General features: G+C 35.5%; 1 protein-coding gene across 1 annotated transcript in view; it reads left to right on the top strand.

Moving 5' to 3' along the window:
* SLC9A9 (solute carrier family 9 member A9) overlaps nucleotides 1–26,181 on the top strand; it is a 707,151-nt gene that overhangs the window by 21,670 nt on the left and 659,300 nt on the right. Inside the window, exon 2 of the mRNA XM_074298418.1 lies at nucleotides 8,827–9,029. Coding sequence (XP_074154519.1) covers nucleotides 8,827–9,029 — 203 coding nt within the window. The remainder of the gene's footprint in view (nucleotides 1–8,826; nucleotides 9,030–26,181) is intronic.

Raw genomic sequence — 26,181 nt, forward strand, 5'->3', positions numbered from 1 at the left:
GTTTGGGCTGATGCTCTTAGGCAAAAGTTATTCAATTTAGCAGGGAGGGATCCAGCCAGAGTGAGGTTAGATGGTTAGATGTTTTTACTATTGGGAGTAGACTGAATTGTGTTGCTATAGAGGGAAAAGAAAAAAAAACATTCTTTCTTTTTTATTCTTTTGATACAATCAGGGTTAAGTGAGTTACCCAAGATCACATAGCTAAGTGTTTGAGACTGGATTTGAACTCTGGTCCTTCTGACACATGAAAGAGCTCTTTCAGTGTTCTTTCATCTTTTCAAATGGAGATTTGGCATCTCCTCCCTGTTACTAATTTTTTATTGTTTTGATTTTCCATAAAGTGAATTCCACAAGGTTTTATTATCCATAGTATGGAAGATAAATCATTAAATACAGTTGGAAATTGGAGTGAGCAAAGTGGGAAGCAGCTCCTAGTGGGCCTTATATTTCCTAGTGTACATACTCTGTCTCAATTGCTACCTAACCTTAACATTTTAAATGGTTGTGACCTATTGAAGACCTTAGCTTAAAAAGGTCAAAGGCCAAGGTCTCCCATTGCATTCAGGGCCAGTTCCTGTCATCCCAACTTATATTTGACCACTGGACCCCAATGGCTCTGGAGGGGGAATTGAGGCAAGTGACCTTGCCCAGACTCCCTCACTTAATTCCAGCTCACTTGCATCTCATGATATCACCTCCTCAATGTCATGGTCCTCAGAGGACAAACAACATTTGGTGGTTTAAAGCCCAACTAGATGGAAAGGAGCTAATAGTGATGAATTTTATTTTACCAATAATCCAATAAATCTCTTAACAAATAGAGAATCTAAAAATGGAGTCTTGAGGCCATTCACTCACTGCTCTCTTGACTCAGCCAATTAGAATTTCATTCTCCTTGTGTTATAATCACCAGGTGTGGTGTACTAGGAGATTACAACAAATGGGCTGTGATCCAGTTCAAGTTAAGGAATGGAAGGGAAATGTGGGTGGTGACTAAGAGGTAAAATCCTGTCCTGCACAGTTGCTAAAATCCCTAGCTTGTGAGTATTTTGATTGCTTCCTTTCTCTACCTTCAGATTTCTAGCCAACATAGTCATATCTACTTTTTAATCTATATTAAATAATAACAGCTAGCATTTATATAACACTTTAAAAGCTATGAAATACTTTACAAATATGTCATTTTATCTCCACAATAAGCCTGGAGTTAGATGCTAATTATGTCCATTTTACAGATGAAAAAACTGAGGCATATAGAAGATAAATTACAAAGATAAGTGATTTACAAAGGGTTTTAGTTAGCTTGCAAACAGCTGAGTGGAGTTTAAGCTCTAGTCTTCCTGATTCCAGGTGCAGCACTCTATTCTGTGAGACACCTGATTTCTTTTATTTATTTATATAAATCAGCAAAAAACAAAACAAAACAAAAAACTATAAATTGAAACATTAAAAATATTCTCTTCTGGTGCTACTGTTATTGCTACTCAGCTGAAGGATACAATCAATCCCAGACTCTCAGTCCTATCAGAGATGCTTGCCTTAACAAGGTGAATGGTGGCGCTGGTTACAGCATCCCTGACAGGCCTCTGGGGCTTCTAAAGGTTAAGAAAAGCAGGTTGCAAAAGGCTGATGAGCTTTAACATCCTTCTTTTTGCCCCTCTTGTGCATATCTCTGTCTTTGACTTGAAGTTACATTGACGTTTCACATAGAATCTTAAAGTGACTTCAATGACTAGAAGAAAAGGTGAAGCTGTCTCACTTATCAAGGCATCCCTTGCATGATGTCATTGGTCCTCAGTGATCCCAGAGGGAGCTTAAATCCTCTCAGCTGTTTCCTGGCATGAAGAGCTTACAGACTTAATGGATTCCATTCTGGGTACCAAGTTTTAGAAAGGCCATTGATAAGTTGGAGGGAATTTTCTAGCCACACAGTGACTTAGATGGTACAAGACCTCAAGGTCGTGCCATATAAAAATTAGTTCAAAGAACTGGGGATTTGTAGTCTAAAGTAGACTAGAGAAAAGAAGGCTTGGGGGGAGGGATGGAGTCAGTGGTAGATGAGAGCTGTTTTCAAGTATTTGAAGGTCTGTCCTATGGAAGAGACATTGGGCTTCCTCTGTTTGACCCCAGATGGCAGAACCAGGAGTGATGGGTAAAAGATGCAAAGATATTTGATGTCAGAAGAGACTTCCTAACTGAGCGTTTTCAAAGTTGAACAGGTTTCCTCTGTCCAGCTTGCTAGAAGGAAGTTTTCAGTAAAAGCACTGATGGCTACTCGGAGGTATTATTAGGAGGGATGCTTATTTAGGTGTAGGTTGGACTGGATGGCCCAGAGATCCTGTAATTTTGTAATAGACACATCTTCCTACTGGCCTTCTCTTCTTGTCACTGTTGCAACCCTTTGCCTTGGTCTTTCTGTTGCCCAAAGTCTCAAGTATGCCTCAGGAGTGACTCTGGCCTATGGAAAGCCTTTTGGTTTTCCACAATATCTCGCCTCAGTTTACATCTTTCTGAATCTCTCTGAGAGTTCACCTATGGCTCAAAAAACCTTAAAAGAACTTCAAAGTGGAGGATTCTACTTCTGTAGCCATTTGGGTCACTAAAGGATTTCTTTGTTTTATCTTTTTTTTTTTTTTTTTCTGAAACAATTGGGTTTAAGTGACTTGCCCAGGGTCACACAGATAGGAAGTGTTAAGTGTCTAAGGTCAGATTTGAACTCGGGTCCTCCTGACTTCAGGGCTGGTGCTCTATCCACTGCACCACCTAACTGCCCCTTCTCTGCTTTATCTTGTGAAAATCCTGACTGTATCCTTTTTGTATATACTGTATATTCTGATTTATGCACATGCTGTGTCTCATCTCTCCCCATCTCTCGCCCCTACATACATAACTAGGATGTAATGCGGTGCATTTTTCATTGTATCTCCAGTATCTGTCACATAATAGATATTTAATGCTAGTGTTTGAATTGAATTAAAACATAATCTGGGCAGCTAGATAGCACAGAGTCAGGAGGACCAGTGTTCAAATGAGACCTTGGACACTTCATTCTTTCTAGCTGTGTGACCCTGGCAGGTCACTTAACCCTAATTGCCTTGCAAGAGAAATAAACAAAAAACCCCAATAATTTAAGAAAAGACAGAATAGTTCCTTTAAGGAAAACCCCCTTATGTTGAATACTGTAGCACCTTAATGAATTGAATGATTATTGTAGAAAATCTGCTTGAAGAAGAAAATGGTTTCCACAGGTGAGTAAAAGTAAAATAATTAATAATAAACATTTATCAAGTGTCTACTTTGTGCCTGCCATTGTGCTAAGGACTAGGGAATGCAATATGAAAAAAGAGAGATAGTCTCTACCCTCAAGGACCTTGTAATCTAATTTTAATTCATATTCAGTTGTTTTTCAGTCACATTCAACTTTTCGTGATCTCATTTGGGTTTTTGTTTGTTTTGCTTTTTGGTAAAGATATGGAGTAATTTTCCATTTCCTTCTTCAACTTATTTTACAGATGAGAAAACTGAGGCAAGCAAGGTTAAAAGACTTGCCCGGAGTCACATAGCTAGTAAATGTCCGAAGCTATATTTGAACTCATAAAGATGAGGATTCCTTATTTCAGGCCAGTTATTCTATCTACTATGCCATTTAGCTGCTTTTACAATCTAATGGGAGAAGCAAAACACAAAAGATGAAAAAGGTAGGGAGAGGAGAAGGAAAAAGGGGTCTCGGGGGTGGGGGACGTGGTAGAGAAATCATTCAGAGAAACTCCAAAGTTGTATAGCTAGGTGAGCAATGAAAAATTGAATATAAAGAGACACATGCCAAAAGTGTATCGGGTTTGATGCTGAGTCAGAGTCCACTGAGAGACCAGAAACTTGATTGTAAACTCTGTGAGAGTGTAGGGACCCTTTTATATTCATGTTTGTCTCCAGTGGTACGTGGTACCAATCCATCATCAGGCAATAAACATGCATTGAATGAGAACACTTCTGAATCCGTTTTTCAGTCAGCTGGGTACACTTAAACATTGAATTTATAGGTTGCTTGATTTGGAAAGGACTTTAGAAATACAATTCCATTGTTTTATCAATGATGAAATGGGGCTTCTGGATCCCTGCCCTCCAATAATTCCGAATTTATCTGGGAAGATGAACTATGCAGACTGTTTTTGCAGAGCCCATGTGATCTTGACATTCAGGACTCAGATAAATTGATTGAACTTTTCACATTTATTCTATATATAATGTGTAAACATGGAGAATAATACTCATAAATCACCATGCAAATGCTAGCCTTTATTATCTAAGTAGTCTTAGGCTCCATGAGGCCAGGGATTGTATGTTATCCAAACTTTGTAACTTCTCCAGAACTTACCACAGTGGTATGTAGAAAAGGTCTCTAGATTTTTTTATCCCCATCTCTATCAGTAAAATGTACTTGTGCAGGTAGCTGATAGTTGTATATGTGTTAGTAAATTATAGACATATAATATTGTGTATATTATAATTTATATCACTTAGTAGCTAATGATCTTAATATAATTTTTACATAATTGTATATTTTATAACTCCTTTGAGGAAAGCCCTTTTCTATAGAATACTGTAGCAGCTTTCAAAACTAGATGATCAAACAAATGTAGAAATTAAAAAGGATAGGGGCAGCTAGGTGGCACAATGGATAGAGCACCAGCTTTGAAGTCAGGAGGACCTGAGTTCAATTCTGATTTCAGACACTTAACATTTCCTAGCTATGTGACCCTGGGCAAGTCACTTAACCTCATTTGCCTTAGCAAAAAGCAAAAAAAAAAATTAAAAAGGATAAAATAAAAATGATTAAATACTATTTAATTATATATGCATAGGTATACATATGTATATACACATGCATATCGGCATACAGATATATATATATATATATATATATATATATATATCTGGGTATGTACACATATACTATATCTATCTAAACAGTGACAAATCCTTATCATATCAATAATAATATATGTTGGCGAGAACAATGCAATTGAATGTACTTCATTATTTTGAAAATCTTGGTTTAACATATTGGAATAATGAGTTGAAGTTCTGGTTTTACGTTTGAGTTATTTGATACTTGGTTTTAATGGCAGTTCCAGCTGGAAAAGCTGTCTTGCCAATATGTGCAGATACAAATGGAAGAAGTATATTATTGACTGTGATTATTAAATCATGACACTTATTTTTTTTCAATTTCATACATCAACTCAAGCATCAAAGCAAAAATTTTGTTGCAGTTTGTTAATAAGCTCCTATCTTCCATGATGTCAATCAGATAGTTTTGTAAACTTGAACAGAGGGTACAAACAACACTGTTTTATATTTTTAGTAAATGAATTTAGAACTCATTGAAATTTTTTTGAGGGAGGAGATTTCTTCCTTCCCTCCCTCCCTTCCTTTCTGGCAATTTGTGTTAAGTGACACAGCACGTAAGTGTTAACTATCTGAGGTCAAATTTGAATTCAGGTCTTCCTTACTCCAGAGTCATGTTCTATCTACTGACAGTGGTGTCTTTCTTTCTTTCTTTCTTTCTTTCTTTCTTTCTTTCTTTCTTTCTTTCTTTCTTTCTTTCTTTCTTTCTTTCTTTCTTTCTTTCTTTCTTTCTTTCTTTCTTTCTTTCTTTCTTTCTTTCTTTCTTTCTTTCTTTCTTTCTTTCTTTCTCTTTTCTTTTTTTTTTTTTGAGGTGGGGGTTAAGTGACTTACCCAGGGTCACACAGCTAGGAAGTGTTAAGTGTCTGAGACCAGATTTGAACTCGAGTCCTCCTGAATTCAGGGCTGGTGCTCTATCCACTGTGCCACCTAGCTGCCCCAGTGGTGTCTTTCAAATGCCCTCAATCACGACTTGGGTTGAGGAATAGCAAAGGGGCTTCCCCTATATCATGTTATCTCATGGTATTATGAAATCCCTTTGCAACAAAAAAGGAAATTCCTCATAGAATTTGTTGCAATGGATTTGAACTAAACTTCAAGGTATTATCTACCTTGGTAGATTTTGGTATTTCTGGTCAGGGCCTGTTTTTACACATAGCATCTTGTGATTTCCTTTCATCACACTGGGGAAGGGGGTGTTCCTTACTAGATTGCTTCTCTCCCTGACAGATCCTGCTTGGGAAGGTGAATCTCTTTTCAAGAAAGAAAGGTTTTTTTCTTTATGTAAAAGTTATAAATAAGATTCAGAACAGCAAAAGGAAATTCTCTCTCAGGCCAGCATTCATCAAAAGACTCAGGGTTCCTATAATTTTTCAGACTTTCTGTTATCTTTCAGAGAAGTATTAGTCTCTCAAGATCAGCTTGACAAGCATTTATTAAGTCTGCTACATGTCAGGCTCTTTGCTAAGAAAGGCAAAAACAACATCCCAGGCCTCCTGGAGCTCACATTCTAAAGGGAAGGCAACATGTAAAGCACCAAGTACAAACAGGAGAGGCATGTGACTTCTGCATAACATTTGGAGTGCTCCAGAAACAGCTGTCCATGTCCGTGGGAACAACTTTGGTTTCCCTTACGTTTTCAGAGAAATGTTGTTGTGATCAATCAAATGTTCTGCACACAGAGTATGTGTGCCAAAAGGAAGGGAAATGTTATTCTTCTCTGTCTTTCCTTTTCTATTGGTCAGAGGGATCTAGCTGAATAGCTGATAACCAAAGAGGCAAGAAGTTAAACAGTGAGATAGGGTTAGTTAAGATAAAAACAGTTTCTTTTCCATTAAACAAGAATTTAATTAATATTAACTATGTTTCTAAGTAAGAGGGGAGAAAGGAAAGGAACAAAGCATTCATATAGCACCTATGTGCCAGGCACTGTGCTAAGTGCTTTACAAATATTAACTCATTTGATTCCCACAACTCTTTTAAAGTGGGTGTTGTTATTATCCCCATTTATACAAATGGAAGTGAATAAAAATTAAGTGACTTCCCCCCGGAGGAGTCACATAGCTAGTAATAGACTGGAGTTAGATGATTTAGCTATTGTGCATCTACTTGCTGGATTCTAGGGAAAGAAAACAAAACACAAAAAGGAACAATCAAAGAAAATCTCAAAACCCAGAAAACCAAAAGCAGTTCCTGCCCTGGGAAATATTTTACTTGGTAGAACAAACTGTATGCAGATGAACAAATACAAAATATATAGAAAGTAAATACAAAGTAAGTTTGGTAGAAGAGAATTAATCAATGATCAAGTATTTATTAAACACTGACTGCGTGAGGTGATAATGACACAGAATGAAACCATCATACTCTCAAGGATTGATAAAAAAGATTTAGGAATGGCCTCATGTTCTAGGTTGATTTTGAGAGGATTATCTTGCTCAGACATAAACACTGAAAATGTTATTTCCTTACACATTTGGAGAACAATATTATGATGTGTGGCAAGAATGAACTGAATATTCCCTTCTCCCAAATCCATTACAACTCTACTGATCAAATCCCGAAGTCAAGTCATAATTTATGTATGGCATATAAATCATTGAACAGATCAGAACAATCTTCATCTGTCAAAGAGTAAAAATAAAATTTAGAATTAGACAAAGCACATAACTATTTGCACATGCACAAACCCCATCACATCTTTATTTGCTTTTTGATCTAGTACAACTGATTTAAAACTAGAGCTGATCTCAGAACTGAACCAGGATGCTAAAGGTCACAATGGGCTTGAGTATCAGAGAAAGGCTTTTAGCCTTTGGTTCTTTGAATTCAGAGTCTGTACTCTTACTGCTGAAGCTTGCTGTCTCCCTTTTTTTTTTTTTTTTTTTTTTTTTTTTTTAATAACTTGTGAAGTACACAGCAACAGTCAAATGAAAATAGTGGCTATTGTTCTGTCATTTCAGGTGTCTGACTCTTTGCGACTTCCTTTCAGGTTTTCTTGGTAAAGAGTGGTGTATCATTTCCTGCTCCAGCTCATTTTATAGATGTGGAAACTGAGGGATACAGGGTTAAGAGTCACATGACTAGTAAGTGTCAGAGGCTGGATTTGAACTCAGTTCTTCCTTACTTCCCTTCTTCCAAATCCATTCCACCTCTACTGATCAAATCTTGAAGATGTCATAATTTATGTATGCCATATAAATCATTAAATGAATCAGAATAAATCTTCAATTGTCAAAGCCTAAAAGTACAATAAAGTTCAAACTTAGCAAACCATCCTGTGACTTCAGGTTCGGCACTATCCACTGAACCACCTAACCACTTTTCTAAAATATTTTACAAGTCATCTAATTCAACTCCATTTTACAGATGAATAAAAGCTAAAGTTGTCATGCTGAAGAAATCTGAATATGCAGTCCACAAAGATATATCTACTAAATAGATCCCAGGAGCTGTCCAACACTCATACAGAATAAATGACTTGACCGAGAGTATATTTATATTGCATTTTAAGGTTTGGAAAGCATTTCGTATAGAATATATCTTATTTGATATTTTATTTAGTTCTATGAGAAATTATTATTATCTCCATTTTACTAATGAGGAAATTAAGCATCAGAAATTTTGTGAATTGTTCAGACACATTACTAGTAAGTATCTAAGAAGAGTTCTAACTCAAATCTTCCTGAGTCCAAGACCAGTACTCTACTATACTAGAAATTTTTCTAATTTGAACTAATGTGAATTACATGAAATATGATAAAAATAATAAATATGGAACTGATCCTTGTGTAGGAATAAAAGCGTTTGAAGGCTGCAAAATTTTTAAACCTCTTCCCTTGCCAACTGTATGAGTATCTAGCACCACATATTCTAGATTTCCTTTATTCAGAGACATTAAATCTACATTTTTATCTCTAGGTCTCATAATGGGATTGATTTTACGTTATGCTACAGCACCAACTGACATTGAAAGTGGAACTGTTTATGATTGTGGAAAGCTGGCTTCTAGTCCATCAACTCTTCTAGTTAATATCACTGACCAAGTCTATGAATATAAATACAAGAGAGAGATCAGCAAACACAACATAAATGCTCACCAAGGCAATGCAATGCTTGAAAAGGTAAGAGCCCTTTCTGTTATAATGGCTGTATCTCATAATTTGCCTATGTAAATTGCTACATTGTAAATTGTAATAAATACAGATGCATTTATGTGACCCATAGTTGTATACAAGGATGATAGAACAAACTCTGCATGCATAGGTAACATAACTGCCTATAAATTTATATTCATCTTTATTATGGAAAAAATGAGTTCTGCAAATAAAAAGACAGACCAAAATAGGATTGTTAATATAACTGCACTTAGTGTGATGAAAATAAAATAAACAGTTTGTCCCCAATTATCATCAGTTAATTGAAATTTTCATATGAGGCTTATAAATATTGAGGATAATCATAAAGCACCGTTCAAAAGTTAGTCATTAGTATATAAGGAGACATAAGGTCTGTGAGGGTAGGAATTGTATTTTCTATAAACTCTTTATGTTCCCTAGAACTTAGCTGAATGGTATGTAGAAGTGAGCTTCAAATTTTTATATCTCCCACCTATCAGTAAAAAATAAAATAAAAAGTATGTAACTGCAGTATATTCTACTTTATAACAAACATTTAATATTTAGTAACAAATAGGTAAGAGATGGTTCATGGAATCATGAAGAATTGGACATGACTGAGTAATTAAACAAAAACAGGAACAAAAATGAATATGATATATATGTTGTAAGATATTAAAGTAGAAATTCCCCCCCCCACCAGCTGGGGTTAAGTGACTTGCCCAGGGTCGCACAGCTAGGAAGTGCTAAGTGTCTGAGACCAGATTTGAACTCTGGTCCTCCTGAATTCAAGGCTGGTGCTCTATCCACTGCATCACCTAGTTGCTCCTAAAGTAGAAATTTTTAAAGGATGAAGTAAAAATTGAACACTATTTTTAAAAAAGTACTTTATTTCTAGTACAATTCTTTTTATTCACTAAAGGCATTTTTTAATGATATTTATTAGTGAGATAAGTGTAATTGAATGTGTTTCATGATTTTTTTCAAAGACCTCATTTTGTGGGTTGGTTCTCAGTTCAGCTTTACCCTTGTTTTAATAGCTGTCAGACTGGGAAAAGTTTCTCACAAAGAAGTGTAAAAGCCAGAGGGAGGAAGAAGAGTATTGTTGGTTGAACATACAAAGAAAGTCATGGTAGTTACTATTCTGCAAAGATGTTTATTGAAATTTCATCAGGGAATTTCCATCTTCCTTTATGTCAAACAGTTGTTTTTACAAACTAATTAGAAGGTGTATTTTTTAAAATTTTATTCCTAATTTATGGAATAAAGCAAGCATTTCTATAATTCAGGATGATAAAAAAGATAATTGCACATGAAACAGCAAATCAATTATGCATAACTTCCTATTTCATTCAAATATACAAAAAATTTCATGCAAATTTCTTTCCCCACTTTTTTAAACCTCTGTCCCACTCTAAAGATGGATATCATTATACACAGATATATACATATAGATATATAAAAGTATTCTACACATACTTCTATTTATCAATTCTTTCTCTGGGATATAGTTAACATCTTTCTTCCTGTGTTCTTTATAGTTAGTTTGGGTTATTTATAATAGAATAGCTTATTTGCTCAAAGTTGTTCATAAAACAATATAGCTATTACTATATACAATGTTCTCTTGGTTCTCTCATTTTGCATTTTTAAAAATATTTTTAGTAGATGGATTCAAACTTTGAACCATTGAAACTTTGTTTAAGAGGTCAGAAAGTTTTCTTTTCAAGTTTTTAAATTAAAATTTTAATTTTAATTAAATGTTTAATTAATTTTTAAATTTAAAAAAATTTTTAATATGAATATGTTTATGTGTTGTATACTTCATTTTGTCCAGTAAATTCCATAATGATTCATAGGGAAGGCAATAGTCACTAGAACTGAGATTTCATTGATAGAGGGTTTTCTTAGAGAAGCAAACTTCTTCTAGCCACATAGGTCAACCCCTTCTCTGTAACTTAATGACTTCGACAAAACCACCTGTGAGCTACATGTTGCCCACAATATTTGAGTGTTGCTCAAACCAAATTACCAGAATAAAGTTTAATTTTTATCTGATTTTAAAAATACATACATATAAATATATGTATATGTGCATAGTTTTAATATATATAACATTTTTGTATAATAGATCCAGCATATGATTTATTAATAAGTAGACATATTGGGAGAACATAAGGTTTATATTAATAAGATTATTGTTATTGTTCAGGCTTTTTAGTCATGTTTAATTGTTGTGACCCCATTTGGAGTTTTTTCTAGTAAAGATACTGTAGTGGTTTGCCATTTCCTTTTCCAGCTCATTTTACAAATAAGGAAACTGAGGCAAATAGGGTTAAGTGACTTACTTATAGTCATATAGTTTAAAAAAGCCATATTTGAACTCAGAAATATGAGTCTTCCTTACTCCAGGGCTGGTACTATATCCATCTAACTACCCAACTGATTGGGTGAAGGATCAAAAAAGTTTGGAGATCACTTCTATATGTTGCTGTGCTAGCATGGGGTCCTTATATACAGTTATTTGCTCTCATTTCTATCATTGTTTGATACCACTGACCTAGAATACTCAAGACACTAAGTTCATTGCTCAGGCTCAATAATGATTTTATGCCAGAAACCATACAAGATTCCTGGTTTTCTGAGCTACAAGACTAGCTCTCTATCAGCTCTACCATCCTGTCTCTTGATGGAAATGAGGGGTATCAAAGGGCATAGATAATAAAGGAAGTTTTTCCAAACAGTTATTTCTCAAATGCTTTTTCTAGCCCTTAGTATAGTGCCTGGCACATAGTAGGTACTTTATGAATTTTATTGGCTGATCGACTCAATAATAATGTTTCTTTCAAAAAGCAGTTATTTTCCAATTCATTGTTGAAATGTCTTCTTTCCCTTCAAAGGACAGCATTAAGTTTATTTTTTTCAAAAACATTAGCAAACTATTGATAGTCATTTCTTTTCACAGAAAAGGCAGCAGATTTAGAACACTTTGATTTTAATAAAAACAAAAATGTGCAATTCCTCTTTCAGTTTGACAGTCCTTTTAAACATTTATCTTGAGAAAGTCAAAGCAACTAACTCTATGGTATCATAGAAAGTTTTCATGGTAATGTGTCATCAGCTTTCATTTTGATTTGGTCTTTAAGTGGCTGATGAAGAACTCATAGAAAGGAGAAAGAGGAACATCTACACGTTTCAGGTTCTATTGTGACTTCATTTTTAGTATCATCACTCTGATCAGTATGAATACTATTATTATCTTTAATCTCTGCTTTCTTTGCAGGGATCTTTCAAGTTACTTGTCTGTCTTGTGTCAATTAAGTAAATACTAGACAACATAATATGGTAATTCACTTAACTGGAAACACATAAATTTTACACAATTTTACAATATGTTAATAGGGAATGTAGGAATGGGGCTGCTACTGTCCTTGACTTCTTTGAGCTGTGGAATTCCTACTATCCCTCCAGGTTCCACAATATAGAAAATATTAGCAAGACTTAATTTCTTTGTAATTTTATGTATGTATGTGTGTGTGTGTGTGTGTGTGTGTGTGTGTGTGTGTATAAAATACCACTTTGAAAAACATTGCTCTGCAAAACAGGACACTAATCAATATTCATAGAATTGAATTATGGCCAGTAGACAAATCCCATTGTTGTTCAAATACTTGTAAAATTATGTGTGAAATGTTAAATTAAAAACCAGAGGCTTATAATTGTAATTCACATGTATATAATGCTTTACAATTTATCAAGCAGTTTCTTCACAATATCCCATGAGGGAGATGGTCTAAGTATCATACACATACCCATTTTATAGATGGGAAAACTGAAATTCCCATAGCTAAAGTGACTATCACAAAGCTAAAATATTATGTAGTCAGGACTTGAATTCAGGACTTGTGACTATGTATGTTGCTACTTACTCAAATGAATTTGCCTCTACTTACAGATGTTAATACAGAATTATAGGATTGCATCTGCTGATACGTAAAAAGCTGCCAATTGGTTGTTTATAAATAACATAGAGATGTTTTCCAGAATATGTGAAATTTTCAATTAACACTCAATCTCAGCAAATCTCCACCCTATCATTTCAGATAAGCGATCTTCCCCAGAAAAAGAAAACACTTATTCAGTTGCTCATTCAGGAAGCATTTATGAGAGCCTACTACGTGATGGCACCATGCTTGGCATTCAGCTTTAATGAGTTAAGTCTGCAATCTTTTGGCAGCAAGCCCTCATGTTACTAATGCAGATTGTAGCCCCTTTTTGCTTAGTAGATGGCTTTTGGGGGGTAATGGCCAAAACATCTCCTCTCTCATCACTCACTTCTTAGTGATGAAACTCTTTGAATTTAGCAAGACTAGTCCTAGAATGACAAGGTAATCCATCACTAAGACTATCGCATGCAATCTCTCAAATTTGGTATGATTTACTAAGCTTGTCCTCTGCTGGAATTAACAATAAGTTGTCTAGTTTCACTTCCATATAATGGTGAGGCAACAAAACTCCCCCCTTCCTTTCCACTTTTTAAATTTTTTTTCATTGAGATTCTTGATTTTGCCTTGAATTCTTGATTTTCCACATAAATTTTGATAGTTTTTCAGGCTCTAGAAAATAATCCTTTGGAGGCTTGATTTTCTTAATCCTAGGTAGCTAAATTAATTTAGATAGTATATCCAAGTGCTTCTTTCTTGAATGGGACCTTTCTGATCCCTCCCCATCTCCATCCCCAGGGTCTTCATGATTTTTCTTCCAAAGTTATCTTGGAATCACTTTATATTGGAAGTCCCAAAAGTCTTAGTGCAATCTAAAGGTTTAATTGCTTAAAACTACCCTAAGAATTTTGGTATGTTGTATAGTGTATGTGTATCATATAGGAATACATATATTCCTATCTGCATAGGAATAGATATTCATATTAAATATATTTATGTTATATATGTATGTATGAGTATATAATATATATATATATATATATCATCTTCCCCATTCCCATGAGAATTTGAAGACAGTTTTTGCATACCTCACACAGTTCTCATCAAATAAGTGCGTAATAAATGTTGATTTTCATTCTCTGAAGCTCAGTCTGACTCCATATTCCAAGGTTCTGAATGGAATCATAGAATACAAGCTGAAAGGAACCTTTTATGGCATAGTCCAATCGCCTTATTTAGAAAATAAGGACACTGAGACTCAGAGAGAGAAAATTGCTATCAGGCTTTCCCAGCCAGAAAGTGACAGAAATGGGATTCAAATTTGGGTCCTGGGTCTCCAAGTTCCATTCTCCAATATACCATTTTACCTTGAAATGTCAGCAACTGTCTGTGATTTCAGGCTTCTTCTGTCACTCCAAAATAATGAGCTAGACTCTACAGAAAATAGACAGAATACACACATGGAAAGAACTCACTAAAGAACTCATGGAGAGTTATACAAGTTGCTAAGAAGAATAAAAGAACACAAAATCCCAAACTACTCCGAGTTGAAGGTACATCTCTGAATCCTGTTTGTTGTTGTTAAATTATTTCTTTTTTTTCCTGAGGCTGGGGTTAAGTGACTTGCCCAGGGTCACACAGCTAAGAAGTGTTAAGTGTCTGAGACCAGATTTGGACTCGGATCCTCCTGAATTCAAGGCTGGTGCTCTATCCACTGTGCCACCTAGCTGCCCCGTTGTTAAATTATTTCAATCCAACTTGAGGGCTTGGCAAAGATACTGGAGTGGTTTTCCATTTTCTTCTCCAACTCATTTGACAGTTGAGGAAACTGAGGCAGCCAGGATTGAATGACTTACCCAGGGTCACATAGCTAGTAAGTATTTGAGCCAGATTTCAACTCAGAAAAATAAATTCAGACCCAAAATCCTCTCCCTCACGCTACCCAGCTAAATAGATGCTCATGGATCATATCCTGGACCACATCCTAATTCACAATGATAGGCTATACTGTCTTGTGACTGAGACTGATCTCTAATATCACTAGCAGACTGCTGGTATGAGGTTTTATTCATTTATTTAATTGTCATTATCACCGTGCCTTCTCCACACTCTCCTCGGTAGCTCTAGGCTGACATAGTCACTTCCCAATTTTTACATTGATTTCCCTCTTATTGATAACCCAGCCCAGAGTAGAGATATCTGGTTACTCCATGTCCACAGTTCTTTTGAGTCAATGACAACAAATAAATATTATTATTATTGTTATCTCATTCATTTTTTTCTATAGGATTCAAATAAAAACAGTACTGGGGAAAATTGCCATCCTATTATCCTATTATATTTGGTGTTCTACAAACTATTTTATTGCTTGATAAAATAACTAGGTTTCTTTTTAGCTAAACAGAAGTATTACAATTTATGCTTGTTCTCTGTAGACTAAGGGAGAACATTAATTGGGTATAATTCCTGGGACAGCGAGCACAACATGTGACTTATTCTGTTCTCATATCACTTTGATCTCTTCAGCCAGCTCGAATTTTGAAAGTTTTTTCTTTCCACATAATAATGATGATGGTGGTGACAGCTAGTATTTATATTCTTTAAGGTTTGCAAAGTTCTTTACGTATATTTTTTTCATATAGCCGGAAGATTGAATATTCAAATTGGTAACATCTATTACAAATGTTGATCTTAAATTTGTTGGTTGAGATCTTCAGGATGCATTCTATTTACTAGATTATGTTTTGATAGGTACTTTGTAAGTGGTAAATGTTTAGAGCTGCAGTAATGGATTGTAGAGTTTCAACTGTTTCTTTTCACAATATGCATTGATTAGAAAGTCTACCATTGGTTAAGGATAACGTTTCTATAATTTGAGGTAGCAGTGCTCTGATCCTGAACTGCCAATAAAAACTCCTCTATTTTCTCAAACAAATCCACATGGTTCAACCATTTATTTGATGTTTCTATGTCAGTATATTATTGGTTCAGTTGGTATTGATGTTGCCCATGGAGGGACTTTTGATTGCACTTATTTCATAGACTCTAAAGGTAAGCCACTTTCAGTCTCAATGATCAAATCCAGTGTCTATTAATGATATTTTATCATTGCTCTGTGAATTTGGGATATGTGCTTCATGCGTGTAGTTTTTTTAAATTATGTATAATTTAAAAAATTTAAATCTGTATACCATGTGTTCTAAGAATGTGTATCAACCCCTTCTCTCCTTTTTAGTATGCACACTGTAAACTTTGTATAGCTGCTTTAGAGAGATTAGTCCTGCATTTTGTATAAGTATCTGTTAGGATACTTTCCAAATCTGGTGTAGTTCATTTTAAAGTTCCCATGGTGTCCATTAAGACTGATTTTTACCCAGGCCTTAATTGCTTCAAACATATTTTTTTCCCATTCAGCTTTAATTCCAGGATGTCAGTAAGTCTCTTAATGTATTTGGCCTTCTTCTTGACATCTTTATGACTTTATGCATGATAGGTTTTTACCTGGAGGAGACCGAGGTATTTGTAGATATCTCCTTTGTCAAATAGTTCAATGTGACCTCCAGATTCATGCTTTAAGCTTTCTGCCTTTTCATGGCATGTGTTAACAGTTTTACAATTATTAAGTCACAATGACATTTTGATATAATTGCTTAAAGGTTCTGTGAGATAAAGGAGCTACTTAATGTATTTTCCCAGTGGAATCCTATAGTTTAATATCCATATATATCAAGAGATTAATAAGATGTTTTTGTTTAACTACTTCCTTAATTTGATAGCCATACTTTCTTTTAATTAGACTAAGATGCTAATGGATTTAAGGCTAGGCAAAATCATAATGGGCTTAAACTGTCATCCTGAAAATGTTATGTTTTATATGAATATTTCTTGATATTATTGTGTTGGTGATATTCGAGTTAAAAAGCATGAATTAAGCTCTCATTATGGGCCCATGTAGGACTTCAGACCTGGCACTTTAACTACTTTGAAACTTAACTGCCCACAAGTTGATCCTTGTACTTTTTCCAAATGAAGATTCTCCATGAAATTTATCAATCATAAGATGGGTCTGCAGGGGCTGATGTAGCTCCGACATGGAGAGGAAGTCCAGAGAGTCAGAAATATTTTCATACAAAGAACACTTTTCCATATAGACATAAAACTCTGGCATTCTCAATGCATCTGAGTCAATTTTATGTATTAATAGCATGTGAATAGGCCATGAATTTGGAACTCATTCAAAGTGATAATGAACAAAGATGGTACACGTGTTACAGAACTTTCAGGCAGCTTGTTCAATATTTATTGAATCAATGTTGCTCTTTATATCTCTGGGACTTTTGGGAGCATCTTTTTTGTTCCTTAGCCAATATGTTGTTTTCTTTTAAGTATTTATTGATTTTTCATGATACAGGCTTTGCATACTTTTTTATGAAGTATGGTCTATATTTCATGACCGTATATTTTGAGAAGTGTATGTTCTATATTTTGAGAGATCATAGTTTTGTCTGTTGGGAATAGATCTATGAAAACCTTCTGTTCAGAAGGTGAGATTAAGTTTATGTCTGAGAGGAAACTGGTAAAGCCCCTTGCTAATAATTCATGCAGCGCTGTGAAACATACCAATTATTGTGGATCTTATCCAACCTTGAAATTTTCCATTTTTGAGGAGAAGCTAAAATTTTCATCACTTTCTTTAATGTAATTATAATGACATCCATTGTTTTAGTAGTTGTTAGCTTTCTGTTTCTTCTTCCATCCACCTTACCTTCTTTGTTGTTGTTGGACCTCTTGCAACCATATAGAACAGAAACTGTCCACCTCCTCCTTCTTAAGGGAGTCTCTCCCACTTTTGTTTTCTTTTACTTCTCATTCTTCTACAATAGCACCATCACAGATCATAGGAACTTAAAGCTAGACTTGAATCTATCTAACATAACATGCTCATTTTACAGATGAGAAAACTGAATCTCTGGTAGTAAGTTGTCCAAGATCATGCTGGTAGTAAGTGGCAAAACTAAGATTTGAACTCAGGTCTCTTGACAAATCCAGAGTCTTTCCATTGTACCATCCTGCCTTCAACATTTCTAGCTGTGATTTCTGGCTATGACTTCTACAATTAAAGGAAAGGAGGCAGTCTATCTATCTGACTGCACCAGGATAACAGCAGGATAGTTTTTATTTCTCAGTCATTCAAGGAACAGGGATTTTTTTTAATGCTAAGTATTGGGAATTAAAAGACAAAATTAAACAAAATATTATTTTTTATGTACAAAATATTAAACATGGTACAAAGGATAGGAGATACAAATAAAACAGTAAGTCACTAGCTGTTGTCAAGGTGTTTACATTCTAATGCGGGAAGAAAAGATTTGCAGGAGATCTTAACCACAGGAGAGAGGGAAAGGACCAGTGGTATTTATATTGCAATGGCAAGCAGATGGTAATATATCTTCCTTGGTATAATTTTCACTGCCAAAATCACATCCATTTCTGAAATTGAACCAAGGACTTTGGAGGGGACAATTTTATTTTCTGTGTTTCAGTCTGAAAAGGCTGTTATTAGGTCCATCTACACAGAGTGTTCTCCTGGATGATGGCTTTGAGCCAGGATGGTAGGGCCAAGGGCCTAGAGATCTGGGTGCTGTTCTTGCTAGGGCTCTTGGGTATTGAGTCCCGGGCTGTTCCTATTACAATCTTAGAACATGTAGTGGCTTTGATTTGGGCCACCTGCTACATATAGCTTCCTGTTTTCCCTTAAGATACATTGATACATTGACTAAGATACCTTGTGTCCCTGTTTATGATATTCAGTAGGGGTTAGTGGTGGTGATGGCAGAGATGGTAGAACCTCATCTCAGTGGATCTTCTTGTTCTGGGTTGGAAGCAGAGCTGATAGACTAGAGTGCTCTTCTGCTGTCTGAGCTCTTGGGCTAATCTGTTCATTAGTGAGAGTTGGTCAAGTCTGGTTTAGTTTAAGCATGCTTTGGGACAGAAGACTGAAGCCTTTTGGCTCTCTACTCTCCATCCTATAAAATAATCCACGATTCAGTCTAGCCAGCCCTTTACCATCCCCTCCCCTTAGTTTTATCCAGGTAGACTACCTTCTCTCTTGCCTTGCCTTTCCCCCCTTCCACCATGTCAACAACCAGTAATAACTGTGGTGTTGCTTATTCCTCCTACAAGTTGTAGAAAGAGCATGGGATCTCAAATCCTGTGGGTTACAGTGGAGTTCTTCTGCCTTAGAGAGTCTTACCCTCCCTCACCTCAAGTTACTATAGAAACATTCTCCTTCCCACTCAACTGAATTTAATTACTTCTTGTATTATTTTCACATCATGAATTACATAGTTGATTTGAGGGTATATTTCACATTATTTGCCATTATTTGGAGCTGCTTGCCTGGGGCATTGGATGTCAAAATTGCTAGTTAAATATCTGAAGGGCTGTCATGTGGAAAAGGATTATACTTGTTCTATTTGTCCTAGAGACTAAAGCCAGAAACAATGGATTGAACTTGCAATTAAAAGGAGAATGAGATTCCTTGAAGGGAAGTTGGAGGATCATAGGTCCTGTCTATTATCATGGGGATTTCTTTCAGGTATAAATTATACTATATGATTCTAAGATTCCTTCTCCTCTGGAGTTCTAAGCTTGAGTATATGATGTTGGGTTAGAAATTGGGGGACTGGATTTTTCTACAAGTCAACCACTAATGATTGGTCTACAAGTGTCAAGTCACTTCCTTAATCATCTGGGTCTCGGTTTCTATCTTTTGTGGAATGTAATAGTAAGGTCCCTCCCCTTTCTAATATTGTGCATTTTTAGAGAGTGGAACTATAGCACCATTATGATTGATCACAAAAAAAAAAATAGAATTTATTGCCTTTAATCTCATCTCTTTGCTTTTATAGGTAAAAGAGCAGAGAAAGGTCTTGAGGAAATCCGAAGTGAATTTCTTAGCAGTGGATCCTAGTTTATCATTTCTCTTCACTTAAGCCTCTTTTAATTTCCAAATGAGCTCTCTCCCTAAATGGGGAACCTCTTAATAGGCAAATGACAAGACTAGATAGTTGTCTTTCAATTTTGAAAACACTAATGTGGATTCAAGTGTACTGAAGGATTGAGCTGTTTTCAACTTCTGAAACAGATTTATCTCTTGGATCAAAATTATGGGTTTAAGAATCAACAGAAGGGAAGACATGTTCATTGATAAACTTTTTTTGAAACCTCCAATGGTCAGTCAGTCAGTCAATGTACATTTAACAAGCCCTCATTATGTCCCAGGGTCTCTGCTAAGTGCTAGGTTTAAGAAGAAAAGCAAAAGGCAATTCTTGATTTCAAGTAGCCCACAGTCTTTTGGTAGAGACAACATACAAACTGTTTGAACAGAATATATAAAAGATAATTTCAACAGAAAGAAATCACTAGCATTAAGGGGGATGGAGAAAGGTTTCTTTTTTTAGTTGGAACTTGGTAGAAGCTAGGAACGGAGTACTCAACAGACATTTATTAATTTTTTTATTGTTGCCATATACCGTGTCAGGTCCTGAAGTTAAAAAAAAACACAATTAAAGTAATTTCTGCCCTCAATGAGCTTACATTGTGTTGGGGGAGATAATATGTGCATAAATAGGCATATGCAAAATAAATACAAGGTACTTTCTTTTGGCAAGGTGGGAGTTGTGGTGAGCAGTTGTTGGGGGGAGGGACAAGAAAAGTTTCATGTGGAAGGCATTTTTTAAGCAGACTTTTTTTAATGGAAGGAAACCAGGGCTTCTAAGAAATATTCTTATGTCAACATAAGGAATTTTGCAGAAAAATTACTGATGTCTCTTCTTATCCAATATCTGAGCAACCATCACAGGATTATGGATTTGGAAGAAATTAAATTCTGGCTGGCAATCTCTTGAGATAAGGAATTTGAGGGGCTTAGATTCTTCCTATTCCAGTCAATCCTCCATTCAGCTGTCAAACTGGTCTCCCTAAAGCTCCAATCTGATCATGCCATTTTTTTACTCAATAAACTCTGGTCCCATATTGTTTCAGGATCAAATATAACATGCTCTGACTGTTTAAAACTCTTCACAATTTGACCTCTTCATACTGCTCAGTTTTCTTCTTTTCTACTTATTCTACATTCCAGTGACACTGATTTTTTTTACTCTTCCTTGATCATACCTCAATTCTTCTCCTGACTCTATTCCTTTCACTGACTGTCCACTATTCCTAGAATGCTCTTCCCCCATCTCCTTCTCTTTATGTCCATGATTTCTTTCAAAAGTCAGCACACATCTCACCTCCTATGGGAGGCCTTTCCTGATCTAATTATCTCCACACTTTCTATCACCCAGAACCTTTTCTCTAAGATTATCTTCCATCCACAGTTCTCTCTTATATTGTATTTTGTATGTACCGAGTTATTTATTTACATGTTGTTTTCCCCATTAGAACATGATGTTCTTGAGGGCAAAAGGTAATTTTTTTCTGTTTTAAACTCCTTTCCCATATCTAACACAGGGCTGGCACATAGTAAGCATTTAATAACTGTTTGTTGGGTTCTTTTCTCCTAGCTTCTGTCAAATCCCAGATGAAATGCCTCTTTTCTTTGTAACTTCAAAATTTGGTATAGTAAACAGATAATAAATGCTCATTAACTGACTGAGAAAAGTACTCTACAGAAGAGATCCTGGTGGGGCTGAGATATCTCTGAAATTCCTGTGATAACATTAATTAGGAATGTTCAGGTATCACCCTAGGCTTTGGAGGAAATTAGTAAAGATGGCTTCCATCAAAGCATAATTAATAGACATAGCCTCAATCAATACTTACGTAGCTCTTCTACCAAGACTTCAAATCTCTTTCTTACCTTCAAGATGCTATATAATCTAATCCCACCATCTCTAAATATCAAGGACATCTTAATAATAATAATAATAATAATAATAATAATAATAACTTCCTAGGGAGTAGAATCTCATAAGGAGGGTTTTTCTTCTGCTTATGTCAAGGACATTGCTACTAGCCTACAGTGATAATCTGCCACTATTCCAAAGAAGTCATTGCTGTTGAAGAAGAAAACCACTTTTCATTGCATGTCCTTAGAAGACAGTAATCATCAATCATCACTATAAATACTTCTTTATTATCCCTTCAGTTTAATAAGTATTGATCAAGCATCTACTAGATGCACCGACACCATATCAGTCTCTGAAGGTACAATGACAAAGCAAAAATCTTAAAATCTCTTTACTATTAAGAAGCTTCCAGGTGGGGACTGAGTGTGGATCACAATATGTTATTTTCATTTTCACTCTTTTTATTGTTGTTTGCTTGCTTTTTGTTTTCTTTCTCTTTTTTTCTTTTTTGATCTGATTTTTCTTGTGCAGCATGATAATTGTGCAAAAAGGTATAGAAGAATTGTACATGTTTAACATGTATTGAATTACTTGCCCTCTAGAGGAGGGGGTGGGGAGGAGGGAGGGGAAAAATTTGGAACACAAGGTTTTGCAGGGGTGAATGTTGAAAATTATCTATGCATATGTTTTAAAAATAAAAAAATTTTAATGATAATAATAATAATAATAAAAGAGCTTATAACCAGTCATAGGATGAAGCATGTATATAGATAATTAAATAAATGATGAATTGAAGAGGGAAAGAACATTTCAAGTAGTGGTGTAGAGAAAAGCTAGCAATAGGAGGGATATCTGAGATGAGCTTTGAAGGAATCCAAAAGGGAAAGTGAAGAGGAAATGAATTCTAGGCATGTGGTGCATTCTGTGCAAAGGCAAGACACATGGGAAATGAAGTTCTAAGTTCTAAGAATAGCTAGAACATAAGTGAAGAAAGAGGAATAATGTTTGATAAAGATTGGAGTCACATTTTGAGAGTCTTGAGTAAAATGCCAAATAGAAAAATTTGCATTTTCTCTGTTAAGCAATGGGGAACCAATGAAACTACTAAGGTAGAAAAATGACAAAGACCATTTGGCAGCTATTTGGAAGATGGTTAAGACAAAGGAGGGAACTGATACAGGAACATTTCTTAGGAGAGTATTCTAACAGGCCAGGGAAAAAGTAATGAGATCTTGAAGTGGATTGTCTGAATTGGTATGGGAGTATGTAAAAGTAACTGTTCTTCAGCTTCTTACCCTCTTAGCCCAAGAACAAAGTTCCCAAAAATGGACTATTCCAACCCAACTATTATCCCAGTAGTTGCTAGAGCAATGATAAATTGCTACAGAAACACATGAAAGGAGAAAATGCCTGCCCATATATTTTAAGAGGTAAATTAGTTAATTGACAGTGTTCTAGAACTCCAACCTCCTGCATGGAGGAGAAAGGAATTTTGATTTCCTGGACATTATAATTCTAGAATCTAGATTTCAAGACAGAGAGTTTCAACAATGGTGGTTACCTCAAAAATGACCCCCATGTTTGAAATGTATGAGAATGAATCTTAAAGGAAAAGGAAGGACTTTCTCTGGAAAACCAAGAGGATTATCCAATCACCTGCTGTAGCCAAAAGAATAATAAGAGGAAAGCCATTAAATAGTGGTACAAGAAGAAATCTGATCTTAACACTATTTATCTTGGCTCCCTATTACCAACAGTGATATAGATTGTTGAGTTATGAATGGAAACCACCAGTCTAGCAGCTTCAAAGTGTGTTTACCTTCTGGGAGAAAGTCCAGACGGTAGGAATTTAAGAGGCCATGCTGGGGCAAACAGTGGGAGAGCTGGAGATTGACTGGAATACTAAGGCATTGTATCAATGGCAGACCCAAATTAAGTTCCTTCTTAGGAGAAATTACTATAGATGTCTTTTTTTTTTATATCTAGGGGCTGTAAAATAGGAAAATAGAAAAGGAGGGAGAGAAGAGGAAAGGAAGAGGAGGAAAAAAGAGTCAGAGGAAAAGAAAAAAGGAGGGAGAGAAAAAGAGGAAAGGAAAGCGAGAAAAAAGGAAAAAGGGAGAAAGGGAGGAGTTCAGAGAAAGGGTAACAGAGAGGTAGGGAGGGGAAAAATGAGAGAGAGAAATTGAGACAGAGACACAGAAACAAGACACACAAACAGAGAGAGAACAAGAGAGATTAAGGGTAGGTCATTATCTTTTAAAGATCCATTTAGCAACTATTCTGTATAGCAGAGCTGTCAGTAATGAGAATCCTGTTAATCCCCAATGAGCATGAGCAGTTCTGTGCTGAGTCATACAAGTGTGGCAGAAGTAGTTAGGGTCTTCATTGTCTTCAAGTGGCCCAGGGCCAAGCTACCTGGCAGAACAGCTTTGAACTATACCCTATTACATACAGACGATGAAACTAGAGCTCAAAACATTATGAGTTTGAATCTTAACCTTTCTGATTATAGGTTCAACTCTGTACTGGCTGGGGGATATCCATTTATATTTTGGAAGGGAGGGAAGAGGGAAAGCTTCATGGAGGATTTAATTCAGATGAGCCTTAAATAATGGACTGGATTTTAGCAGGAAAGGGGAGCAGTTTTGATAGAAGAAACAATTTAGGTAACAGCAAAAATCTGCATGGTATAGAGAGGAAAACAAACATCCAAACAACCATGGTATGTAGAGTAAGAGACCTGGCTTCAAATTCCATCGTGGCAATTACTAGTTGTATAATCAAGGGCAAATCATTTAGTCTCTCTGAGCCTGTTTCCTTATCTGTACAATAGGGATAAAAATCTATGTAGTTCTTACCACATAGATTTATCATGATAAAATGAAATAATATATGAAATTACTAGTTATCCTTTAAATGCTATATTATATATAAATGCTATAAAATGTTGTTAAATAAGCAGAAAACTACGGGGCATATTCAGGGAAAGACAAATGGTTTGACAAGATCATTGAATTTACTTAATGGAATTGTGGCAAGATGCTTCTAAATGCTTCTAAAATATATTTAATTCTTTATGGCCCATATTAATTTTTACATTGACTTCTGTGTTGTTATTAAGTCATTTTAGTGACTTTTTGTGATTCATTTGAGGTCACACAGCTAGTAAGTATCTGATACCAGATTTGGACTCAGGAAGATGAGTTTTCGTGACTCCAGGCCTATCACTTTATCCACTACACCATTTAGCTACCCATGACTTCTATACCTCAATCTATTGTATAAACTTATCAGTTAGGGATGGTAAAAAAAAATTTGCAATTAGTGTCTAAAAGGTAGACAGTAGCTTCTTAAAGAATAGGTAATAACAATGATTTAACCCATCTCAGTTTGTCCCTATGTTCAATCATTTATCAAATAATAGTATGCATAGTAGTATAAGGAATACAGGTGTCTACGGTCTAGTTACTACCCTCCAGAACAGATTTGAATACCTAGAGTAACCAGCATCATTCTTGGCTCTTACAACCCTGAAATCCTTACAGTTGAAACTAGGCTTTGCTTGGAAATATAGGTCTGCTCTAAGCTTCTTGGGTTGAGTTAATTGCATCTTGCCATAATTTAAAGCCTTATATCAATGACAACTACAACATGAAAAGATATACCCAAAGAATGGTGGCAATAATAATTAATAATAATGCTGGGTCAGATTTACAAATGGTTTTACAATGTATAAAGTGTTTTCCTTACAAACATTCTGTGAGATTATTATTGTTTGGTAAATATTTAACCGTCGTGAAAACTGGGGTTTTCTTGGCAAAGATAATTGGAATGGTTTGCCATTTTTTCCTTCAGTTCATTTTACTGATGAAGAAACTAAGGCAAGCAAACAGGGTTAAGTGTCTTGTTAAGAGCCACATAGTAAGTGTCTAAGAGCAGATTAGAACTCAAGAAAAGAAACTTTTATGACTCTAGGACCAACACTTGATCCACTAAGCTACATATCAGCTCTTTCTCTATGAGACAGCTGAAAGTAAAGTCTTATGATTATTCAGAGCAAGGAAGGACAACTTCAGTTAAAGGTAGATAATCTTGGAAGATTTCATGGAGGAGGTATCATTTGAGCTGGGTCTTCAAGAATTAGAACATTAGACATTTTGTTAAGTGTGAAGATGAGAACTAGGGATGTCATGAGCAAAGGTAGAAAAAGTCCATTGTTTATTCAGTGAATGATAAATAGTCCAGTTTAGTTGGAGAATAAAGCTCATAAATAGGGATAGCGGGAGGGAGAAGCTGTATGCTGTATTGTAGCAGACCATGAATTCCAGGCTGAGGAAATTGGAAATTTATTCTGTAGTT

This window comes from Sminthopsis crassicaudata, chromosome 3 (genome assembly GCF_048593235.1).
Source record: "Sminthopsis crassicaudata isolate SCR6 chromosome 3, ASM4859323v1, whole genome shotgun sequence".
Taxonomy (NCBI): Eukaryota; Metazoa; Chordata; class Mammalia; order Dasyuromorphia; family Dasyuridae; genus Sminthopsis; species Sminthopsis crassicaudata.